Genomic DNA, 11,723 nt, shown 5'->3' with positions numbered 1-11,723 from the left:
AGTCATCTGAGGGTTTATGGTACAATCTGAATAAAAAGTCAAAACTATACACCTTGCAAATCTCTGCCAAAATACTCTCATGATGCCAGTATCAGCCAGTTGTCAGTAAAGCCTGAGAAAATGTAACTTGCATAAAGTCATTAACTGCATRATTCAGTCATTCTTCCTTGAGCAAACCAGACTTCCAGTATACGATCTTTTGTATTCATTTAATGATCAGTTCTTTTAGCACTATCATCTTGCAGAATTGATTATCAGCTCTCAGTAAGTGAGAGTAGTGTATAGCRTGCAGATCTTTTGATTCATATAGTAACATATTATTTTCTTATGTTGTCTAAGTATTTTTTTTTTATCGTAGAATCATAGAATCAGTAAGGTTGGAAGGGACCTCAGGAGATCATCTAGTCCAACCTCCCTGCTCAGCAGGGTCACCTAGAGCATGTTAGACAGGGTTGCATCCAGGCGGGCCTTGAATAGCTGCAGAGAAGGAGACTCCACCACCTCTCTAGGCAACCTGTTCCAGTGCTCTGTCACTCTCACAGGGAAGAAATTCCCCCTCACATTCAGGCGGAACTTCCTGTGCTTCAATTTCTGCTCATTGCCTCTTGTCCTGTCACACGGGGCAACTGAAAAGAGTTTGGCCCCGTCCCCTTGACACCCTCCTTTCAGGTATTTATACGCATTGATAAGACCCCCCTCCGTCTTCTCCTCCCCGGGCTAAGCAGCCTGTTCCTCACAGGGCAGATGCTCCGGACCTCTGATCATCTTCATAGCCCTTTGTATGTTTGCATGTAAGATATTTGGGACTGGATGCAAAGTTCCAGGTGGCTTTGAATATATCATTCCAAAACTYCAGTGATTTTGTGTTTCAGTAATCTCCTGAGACCTTTGCAAATCCCTTGCAAACCTGAATGTAGTTATGCAGGGGGTATGATGGGCAGAATACCATCAATTCATAAAAGGGGTGACTATGAAAAATCTCTTGCAAAAGTTAAAGGACTACTGGGTAAAATTCACATGTCCCCTCTTGCTGTTCCTAAGACTGGAAGTCTCTGAGTTGGATCGTTGAAAATACCACATGAAATGGCCTGAACTAAATGCTTCATGGAGGTATCAGGTCATTCTCATTTTCTGTTGAGAGGAGCTAGCCACTTGATCTTTTTACAACAGGATGTAGAAAGTTTATCATGGTGAAGTTTGAATGTGTGAAATCATTTAAAATTTTATTGTTTAAAGATAACAGGTTGATTCGGTTTTGTTATATTTGAATATTAGTGAACAAAAGCAAGTATTTTGGCTTTAAGCTATTGAAACAAATTTACATTTCTCCAAAATGTTTGAAGAGATGGAGTTTTGTTATCAATTTATGCAATTACTCTTTTCATTAAAGTGTGATGGTGATGGTAGCAGGGAAGGTGGCAGTGGAGTTCTTACCATTATGACTGCTGTGACAAACAACTCATTATATTAAATCTAATCAGTGTAGCAAATTCATTGCTGTTGAGTATGCTGTCACACTGACAGACCTGTAAGCTGATACATCCTTTCTGTARACAAAGAGAGGACAGATTGGCAATGTGTTTTACTCTAAGACTGAACTTCAATTTGCTTAAAAACTGCTACAGAAATAGTATTTTCCAGTGAATTTTCTGTTTTCATATTGTTCCTGATACTATTGAAAAAGTTAACAACTGAACTGAAAATTTAAATAGGCAGGTTTTAGGATCAATAAAGCTTCACAGAAAGTGAATTTTTAATTACAGGCAGGGTAGACATTCAGGAAGTACTTGCATATTCATCTCATCAGGTAACAGAAATCATATCACATGCCATGTCTGACTTACCATGGCTTAAAGATCCTGTCTCAACTAGTTTCAGTGAATTATTTGAAAACATAGCAGAGTGCTTAGATTGGTCATGAGGAAAAACTTTTTCAGCAGCGGTGTAGTGCAGCACTGAAACAGGTCACCCACCAAAGTTTGGAGTCTCCATCTGTAGAGGTTTTCAAAACTCAGCTAGACAAAGCAGCGGCTGATTCAATCTAGTGTTGGCAGTAGTCCAGCTATCAGCACAATGTTGGACAAGATGACTTCCAGAAGTCTCTTCCAACTAACATTTCAAATGATTCTACAAGAATACAATTACAGCAGAATATACTTAATGAATTATTTGAAGTAAATCGTGACATCTCACAAGAGAAGAATTTAAATTCACTGGATATTTGCCATAAACTGTAAACTTTAATTAAATCTTTAAGAATTTTAGTGAAAGACATTWATGTGATGCATATTTGATCTGGCCATAAATTTGATAAGAAGGACTTTGGTCTTCGAAAGCTTGATACCTATAACCTGGACAAACTCAGATAAACAACATACTTCTATAGTCCAGTGGGAGTWGTGCGTATGTAAAACTTGTGTAGGATTAAGGCACTGGGTTGATTGTGGTCCCTGAAAGGAGAAGAGCTATGTAAAATAATAGGGGAAGTAATTTCATTTTTATTTATCTAACTTAGTCACCAACTTATATTTTAATTTATCTTTTGAGTCAATAGACAATGAATTCCAAGTGATACAGGATAGTAAGTGAATACTTTCAGTACTGCTTGATGGGGCTAGTATCTGTAATAATCCATTGGAAACCACCTTTCAGAAACACTTTTGCATATTGCCAGGCTTCTGTGATTATCACAATGGAAATCATTTTGAGGTCTCTACACTACATTATAATGACAGACCTACCTGGCAGACCAAAAAATCTGATYTCTCAAAACATCTGGACAGCAATCAAAGAACTCCGGTAAACAGGTATTCCCATGCCCTTTCCCACTCATTCACTGTTAAAGAAAGGATGCCAGAGAATTCTTTACATATGGGTTTATCTTTTATGAGTTACAGTAAACTCCTCCTTCAGAAAACATTGCCACGGTTGGTTTTAATCCCATTTGGGAACCAAGGACTGAATGGACATGAAACTTAAATGTCTTTTTGTATTTACTTATAGATCACATTTTATTTTTTTCTATCAATTCAGTTTGAAGATGCTGGGGTGCACAGAAAATTTGCTGCTGTCTCTATTATGCTGATAAATAACAAGGTTCCGTACTTATTCCATTTGGAATCTGTTTCTCGGAACCATAGAATAATTTAGGCTAGAAGATACCACTGCAGGTCATTTTGGTCCAACTGCCCACTTCCAATTGCCCCACTCCCACCCCCCCAGCCAATTTTAAAGTTAGATCCAACTTCRTGTTGCTCAGAGCCTTTCAAAGATTTTACAGGATTAATCATCGTCATCTCTGTCTTCCTGTTAACAGATGGGTAGAGTAGTCTTAAGGAAGACTAATGACATCCCAAGGGCATGCAAGTTTGGGGCAGAGATTTATCTATTGCAATGCATTGTCCAGTGCATTTAAGGAGCTTCTTCAGCATTCTCACATGCTTTAACTGTAAAACAATTTTATTTCCCTGTTTTACTTAATTTTATTTGATAAAAATGAACAAATTAATCATGATACTAAACTTGAATAATATTGAATGTCCGCATTTAAACTTCTTTTTCTCCAGCCAGTTAAATTTATGAGACATTTTCCTTGTATGGAGCCTACAAAAAAAACCCTTTATAAATATGACTGCYAGGATTAAAGCTAAAGGTAAGCAATAACTCTTTATTTCAGCAAGATCTTGGTTACAGATTAACTTYGCTAATGTTTAGTGCACAAGGGCTTATCCCACATGTCGTTTCAGGAAATGGATCCTGTTGCTGTTCTCTGGAGACATGTTGTATCATTCTTGTGCATTTTTAAAGTCAACAATGTTGCAGAGAGTGGTATATTTAAGAGTTAGATGCAGAAAGATGGAGCTTGTGGGTAAAAGGGGAATAAGAAGACAATTGCATAATTTAATACTTTAAAATGTCTGAAATCCCACAAAGATCTGTGTTCTTTTTCTTTAATGCATTTTAAAAACATTTAAAAATATCTTTGAGCTCAATTTACATGGAATAATTTAGATAAGTTAGTAATAGTAGAAGTACACCAGCCAAGGTAGTCCAGGGTATGAGCTAGATGAGTTTTGTAGGAAGAGATACTATATTTTATTAGATGAGCTGATACAGTTAGGAAAAGCATGCCAGCTTTGGGGTTTATTAGCCATTGATACCATGCGTAAGATTCAGGTAAGTTTTCAAGGATCCACAGCATAGGTAYGAATAGGACTTCTTTAACTTGGCATGTTGCCATAACTGAACCTTTTAACTTCTTCCTTTCACATTAACTCCTAAAAGAAGTTGCATAGGTATTGGGATTTTCTGTGCCAATCCACTGAGGCCTGCCAGCATATATGTAAAACTGGCCAAGAGTGTGTTTTGTGTACGATCTGCTATACAAATCTGCTGATTATCCTGTTTTGTAGGAAGCAGTTATGTATTAAGGCTACGAAATGGCACAATCATGTAGGCAGCTAACTTGTGATGGCCTGGTACTTCTTTCTGTGAATGTAGTAATAAATAGAATTCCTGTTTGTGTTCATGTGTAGACACCCCCCAACTACCCTTGTGATATATATACATTTGAGACTTTGAGACTGGAGGAATAGTTTGGGATAGGAGGAACAGTTGTCCTCACATTTAGAGTCAATGTATTTTTATTATTTTTATTGTGGACTTAAGGGATAAGAATTGCTCCATACACAATCAGCAGGCTATTATTCACTGACACCGTATCCAAATAGCAGGAAAATGAATGAGTTTTTATTTTACCAAGGAATTCTAGCCATGTATTGGTGGAGGAAAATATAGCTATTGTGTAAATTCAGCAATGCTAGAAAATATGCTACTGGTAACATTTTTAATATAGGAATGTATATATATATAAAAAAATAGATTAAAATTTTCATCTCAGAGCATTTGGGAACTTTATGTTTCTATGACAATGATGTATCTTAAGGACTGATACTCAAGGAGCAGCACATGTGGGCAGCAGAGATGACAGCTGAGAAGCATTTAACAATTATCTTGTAATGTTCAGAGAGGTACACCTGTGCATTGCAAAGTTCCTCTTTATGGTTGCTGGCAGGTAGATACTTGCAATATATGAATTCTAAGATAATTCACATGAAACACTGTCCTCGAAATGTTTGTTTCAGTTTGCTTTCATAGTCCTGGCGGTGGTGGTGTTAAATAGGTGAGTAAGTGTTTGCAAAACCAGGTCCATAATAACAGCTGCTTCATAAGACTTTCAAAACAGCATAAAAATCAACCAATTATAAAGTTACCATGTTAAAAGAAGAGGAGAAAATGTGATGTTAATATTTAAACCCATCAGATATTCATAGTTAAATGTCCAGTTCTGCATTTTCCCATGATAGCGATCAGGAGSTAAATGGCTGCACTATTTTTCATTCAGTGAAAACTCTCTTTCAATCCAACACTGATACTGAAGTACAAATTGAAGTTCTAATTAAGCAAAAAAAATATCATCATGACTGGACTAAATTGCAGTGTTTGCCAGTTATAAATCATTAGTAATTCATCAGTGGTGGCAAGAGGAAACTTAATAACATGGTCAGAAGTTTGATTTTTTTTTTTTTTTTTTTTTTTTGTTATTTCTGCTTTGATATACTTTTTGGGTTGACAATGTTTGCAAAAATTGTCTGAGTCCCTAATGTTATGAATTTCACCACTGTTGCCGTCCAGCAGAAGCGTTAAGAATACTTTTTGTAATAGGTAAACCCAGGGGTGTTTTCCCACTGTGGAGTCTCACAGACAGTTACAGGTATGTTGTGAAACACAAAGGGAAGGAGTTGTATATACACCTACAGAAACGAAAAACATTGCCCATCTTGGACAATAAATAGTCCTTTTTTGACCAGTTATAGGGTAGAAAATTGAGGACTTTATATCCCRGTTTTGCAAAACAGCCTAGGTGCTGTTGCTATAGGTGGGATTTTTTTGTACTCTTTCTCCAAAATAAAAATTATTTCACTAGGATCTACATTTGCCAAACCCTGTGCAGAGTAGGGCCTAGAACGCAAAGTGATTTTTATCTGTTATATCGATCCCTTAAAAAAACTTCCTGTGTAATACTGCACCTTTTATTGGACCTAGAGCAGCGAGAGCACAATACAGATCTAGTAGCGGACACCAAAGGCAGGTAAGGACTTTTGTGGATTTCAAAGCTAAGTCATACGCCGTGTTTTAGTAGCTGTACGTATATACCCTACAGATCCCGAAAACCGAGACTCAGTCGGAGCGGACAGACCCGCAGGTACACCCAGAGATCCGCCCGGCGCGGCGCGTCCCGTCCCGTCCCGCGGGCGCGCCATCCCGCAAAACTGAAAGCAGGTAGAGGCACTTCCTGCAAGGCAGAATTAAAGAGAGAGAAAGGGAGTTTTCCTCTGATGTCTCTCAAAAACCAATCAGGCCAAATCAGCCAGGCGTTGATTCTCCCTCCGTCCCTCCTACACCTTTTCCGAAGGCCCAATGGCCTTGTCCCTTTGGGAGATTGACGAGAGTCACATGAGCTGCACCAAGGGCAGGTAACTCAGGAGAGGGGAAGGGGAAGGGAGGAAAGGAAAAAAAAAGAAAGAAAAAAAAAAAAAAAAAAAAAAAAAGGAGAGAGAGAGGGGGAAAAAAAGCCCAAGCCCAGGCCGGGCTTCTGCCATGATGTCAGAGGGAAAGAACCCCACAGCTTGCTGATTTCGCCTCCTGATCAGCCCCGGGAAGGAGGAGATCACCGGGAACAGGTAGAGATGCAAGTTTTCTCCTTGGGGTTGGGTTTTGGTGGGGCTTGGGGGTTTTGTTTTGTTCTTTTTTTTTTCTTTTGGTCTCAAACACACTACGTCTTTCTCTCCTCTTGATATTGTGAACTCCTCGTTCTCTCCTTTCCCTTTTGATCACTTGGAGGTAGGGGGCGAAGCTTTTTTTTTTTTCTTTGTTTGTTTGTGTGTCTTTTTTTTTTCCTCTCTCTTTTTTTGACCTCTGCTTTTGATTGTAGTTGTTTCCCCCTGTGGTCATGACGGCTTCGCACAGTGACTCTTTGGTGGTGTTGTTTGGGGCAACAGCTGGTGCATATGGGGCTAAACTGGGTTCGGATGAGAGGGAACTAATTCTCTTGGTGTGGCAAGTTGTGGATCTACCCAGCAAGAAGGTATGATGGCTTCGAGACCGGGCCGAGGCGGCCGGGGGCGCGGGCAGACTCGCCGCCGCCTCCCGCCGCCGTCGTTGCTCCCCGAGCGCAGCGAGGCGAGGCGGGCAGCGGGGCCCGCGGGCAGCGCGTTGGTCCTTCGGGGGCGTTTTCTGTTCCCTTTTAAAGGAAGAATAACTTTTTTTTTTTTTTTTTGAAGTTAGGGTGCTTCCTTCCCTCTTCCCTCCCCGCTTAAAACATCTGTAGCTTCAAATTCTAAGATGTCTCCGCGCTTGTGAAGCTTTAAAACAACAACCCACCCGCAGCAGGCTGCAGCCGTGCTTGCTTCCRTGGGAGCTCTCGCGGGTGAATCTGGGACCCTCGGCGGCCTGCRGCTGGAGTGGCTTTTGTTGTTGGTTTTCTGTTTTAAACAAATGTTTRGATCTCATTAGCCTAAAATCAAAAAGTTTTTATTTTTTTTTAATCTAAGAACATACTTTAAAATAGTTTTAAAACATTTATCTTTTCGAAAAGGCCTATCATGACCAAGCGCCCCCCCCAGAGATGGAGGACTTTGAGACAAACACGACTGTCAAATTTGTGACCTCGCTGCACGAAATGGCCTTAATGTGCCATCTTTCCTCTGCAATTACTAACTCTGGAGGGGGGAAAAAAAAAAAAGGAAAAAAAAAAAAAAACAAACAATGCTAACTGCAAAAAGCATTATATAAGAGCCAGCTCCGGTTCCCCTGAGCAGAGACCTTGGCCCTCCTGGGTGGGAGGGATGGAAAGCTGGGGCAAGGTTTCGTTCTGTGAAATCCACAACTGCTCTTTCTCCTCGTGAGCCTTGTCGTGGGGGTGATACTGCGCTTTTCGGGTTTCTCCTGCCAGCTGAACTTCTTGGTTTTTTGTTTTTTCTTTTTCTCTTTTTTTTTTTTTACAAAAAGTGCCAATTTGATTGCTCCTCGCTTTTGTCCATCACTACTTCAATGTTTTCAGGTAGGGACACTACACAAATCGCTGGTGAAAGCAGACAATTTGGAGTTAAGCGACCAATGTCGAGAAGTGAGCGGTTTAACGCCAGAGGGACTGGGCAAAGCTGAGCCTCTGGACCGGGTTCTTCAACAGGTGAGGAGCTGCTCTGTGGAGCAGGGGCTAGCCAGGGTGAAGTCTGGGAGCAAGAATTCCAGCCCTGGAGTTCTTTAACAACTGCCTACAATGTGGAAGTGTTTGAGCTGATGCTCTAGTTCTTGAAAGCTCTCTTCTGATTATTTTGATAGGTCTGTTTTTGTTCCAAATTTCTCTTACTCGAGCCTGAAATACGCTTCTGTAATAGCACAATTGAATGTAGCAGTGCTAATCAAAACTTAAAAATTGAAGCAGCATATTTAACCTACAGGTTYGCTATTGTAATGTGTGTTTTAAAAAATAAACTTTGCTTTAATAAAGCAAATAAACAATAAAATAAGCTCCAGATGAGCTTAATTATTTTAGTGGATAATAAAATRGCTGATCGTTGTATTGTCTAGTATTAGTGTGATATTAAATGAGTGAAAGAGTAAAATACAGAAATTGTAGAAACAATCTGTAAATGTATATGATCCTGGCAATTCAAGAGGCTGTAAGTTACCTAAAAATTTCTAATGTGGATACAGTGTATGTATGCAGCTCCTGAAGCTCTTTCTTTCTTTGATTGTCTTTTTTTAAATGTGCTTGAATGGAAAAATACAATAGCACATTTTTGTGGAACATATAAAACTGGCTTTCCACACCTTGTCTGAATCATTCCTAGGTGTGTTTCAGCAAGAAACTTGCTTAGGCAGTAGAACAGGTTCATGTTGCTCTAACTTCTGGTGACACAGAGATAACTAGGCAGACTAAGTCCTAACTCTCTTTGATACTGAATGGTTAACATTTCAGTCTGGAGTGCATATCTTTAAAAATACAAATGTATAACATAAACGTGTCTTAAATTTTATCAACGTTAGCTGCAGATGTCATTTGTTCTACTTGCACAAGCTTTGCTAGAGTCTAAGAGGTGATAGCTCTTTGTGTAGTTTTGAAATAACCCCTGAGAAAATGTGCAGCTGCAGGTTTGATCTTGTCCCAGATCTTGCAGTAAAGACATCTGGAACAGCTTAGCCTAGTACACTCTGTTTACCTTTATAACAGACACACTTTAATTATACTCAATACTTTATGAGAGATTGTATCTTATTGCTGTAAATTGCACTGTAGGTGGGTCTGCTTCAGCAAATAAAGGGAAATACTACCTTTGTGCGTAGGTGTGCTAAAGACTCTTAAAAACATTTTTTTTTCTTTTCATTTGGCATATCCATGCAACTAAAGAATGATTTTGCTGTTAGTTGTTGGATGCTAGCTGTGATAAGGCAGTTCTGCCATAGGTCTTCTGGAATACTGTTTTCCTAAGCTGGTCTTCCTTCCCCTCGATACTCCCTGGCTCCTTCCATGGGCATTTGGGGAGAATTCGTTCATCCTCCCATTTGCAATGATARCAAAAAATAGAATCCCATAGACTTTAACAGAGTATCCTTTACTGTTTTTTTTTTTTCCCAAGAAAAGTCTACTGAATGTTTTAATTGCATCATGTATTTTGAGAATGAGTCAGGTGTTAGTCAATGCACTTTTTTTTTCCTCAGTTTAGATTGTTTTACATATTTTGGTTAGCAAAAGCACAGATGGGTAAAGTGATTATTTGAAAAGGAGGAGGAAAAGGAAGTAGACTTGTACCTTGATTTGAGATAATACTGTAGAGTATGTGAAATTAGCTTTCCACACCCTGCTTGGATTGTGGTAGAAAATCTGATGATACAGCTGAAAATTGCTCACTTTAGCACACATCACAATCATGTAAATGAAAGTTTCAGTGCCTAATTCTGGCTTTTGCCTTGGGTTCCCAGTCTCTGCGTGCAGAAGGAAGTGAGACTTTCCAAGCATAAATATATTGTTATATTGTGCAACTTTTATCTTTGCTTTGTAACTGGAAAATAATAGTTCAGCCACTGTGAGCCTGGAGTTTTCCACTGACCACAGAAGATCTTCTATTATTTAGTTCACTTTTCAACAATGTTAGAGTCCACCAAAAGCGTGCAATCCATGATTAAGACTTTTACTGTGCTTCCAACAAAGCCCTTCAGCAGATGATACATGATTTCAATTGTATGTCTTGATCTCCGTGTTGCATCTTATACACACTTGCTACTTGAGTTTGTCTTGGGAAGTATTCTAAAATACTTTTTTTTTTTTTTTTTTTAAATACTGTATAATGTTACAAAGTAAGGTTCTGATGCACAGTGCCCACAAATAACCAAACTGTTGCAGGGTAAGTTTTATACATTTGCTGTGAAATTTTAAATACTGTGCTTGTCCGGAGTGACAAACATTTGATTCTACAGATGCTAGTACGTTTATGAGGTCTGGCGTTGTTTTCTGAGATGATATGCAGTGTCCTCATAAATGTGTTTTGTGTGGGGGAGATCCAGTCAAAATACAGATGTTGGGGAAATAGTTACCTGAAATGGTAAATCTTGTTTCTTTTGGAAGCAGTCCGGTTAATGCGTTTAGTTCAGAATGGCAGAGGTCACAGAATGACTGAGGTTGGAAGMRACCTCTGGAGATCACCTTGTCCAACCCCGCTGCTCAAGCAGGGTCACCTAGAGCATATCGCACAGGATCGCACCCAGGCAGCTTTTGAATGTCTCCAGAGAAGGAGACTCCACCACCTCTCTTAGCAGCCTGCTCCAGTGCTCTGTTTCCTTCCCAGTAAAGAAGTTTTTCCTCATATTCAGGTGGAACTTTCTGTGTTTTTAGTTTGTGCCTGTTGCCTCTTGTCCTGTCACTGGGCACCATTGAAAATAGTCTGGCCCCATCCTCTTGACAAGACTTGTCTGTGTTGTTGGAACATCAATGATGAACTTATAACTGAGATTTGTTGTAGTTGCAAAAYGATATTGAGGAGAAAAATGTGATGCTTGCTTTTTATTTATTTATTTATTTTTTAATGAAGTAGGAGATCTTAACTTTGAGTGTGTGCTTAAAAGTGTCCTGAGACTGTGATATAAGCTTCTAAACATGTGTTACCTACAATACTTAACAAAAGTAATAGCTTCCTGTGTATTTTCCTGCATTACTAGGAAATCCTGACTAGATTTCATTGGTCAGACCCCCAAATCGTGAGACTGACTTAGTTAGCACATTATTTAGATTTTCCTAAGTAACTGTTGGAGCCTCTCCCCCCCCCAACAAAAAAAATAAAAAAGAAAAAAACAAACAACAAAAAAAAAAACAAAAAACAAAACAAAACAAAAAAAAACACTTATGCTTCTCTGATTCTGGCCAAAGGGGTTTCAAGTTAAAAATTGAATACTGAGTTGTGGATTTATTAATCCTTCCCATACTATACCTAAAACCTGCCTGAATCAGCATGGTTTGCCTTAAGACATATGATTTCCCTTATGCAAGGTAGTATTTGCATGTCTCTGTGACAAAGAATACAGTCTAAGAAGAGCTAATAATTTTGGAGAGCTGACTGCAGTATTTAGCTGTAATTAGCATCTTTCTTTGAATGAGGAACATAAAG

The 11,723-nt window shown here is 39.0% G+C and overlaps 1 protein-coding gene across 2 annotated transcripts in view; it reads left to right on the top strand.

Annotated features, from left to right (window-relative positions):
* Positions 1-6,549: 6,549 nt before the first annotated feature.
* The window catches only part of ESRP2 (epithelial splicing regulatory protein 2), a 45,187-nt gene continuing 40,013 nt past the window's right edge, over positions 6,550-11,723 (top strand). For both annotated transcript variants that reach the window (XM_085301072.1, XM_085301071.1), the window contains exons 1-3: positions 6,550-6,743; positions 6,995-7,147; positions 8,123-8,251. In XM_085301072.1, coding sequence (XP_085157198.1) covers positions 7,013-7,147; positions 8,123-8,251 — 264 coding nt within the window. In that variant the 5' untranslated portion in view covers positions 6,550-6,743; positions 6,995-7,012. The remainder of the gene's footprint in view (positions 6,744-6,994; positions 7,148-8,122; positions 8,252-11,723) is intronic.

The sequence above is a fragment of the Rhea americana genome, unplaced genomic scaffold (assembly GCF_003343005.1).
Source record: "Rhea americana isolate MKP2758 unplaced genomic scaffold, rheAme1 scaffold_172, whole genome shotgun sequence".
NCBI lineage: Eukaryota > Metazoa > Chordata > Aves > Rheiformes > Rheidae > Rhea > Rhea americana.
This window is presented reverse-complemented; position numbering and strand designations above follow the sequence as displayed.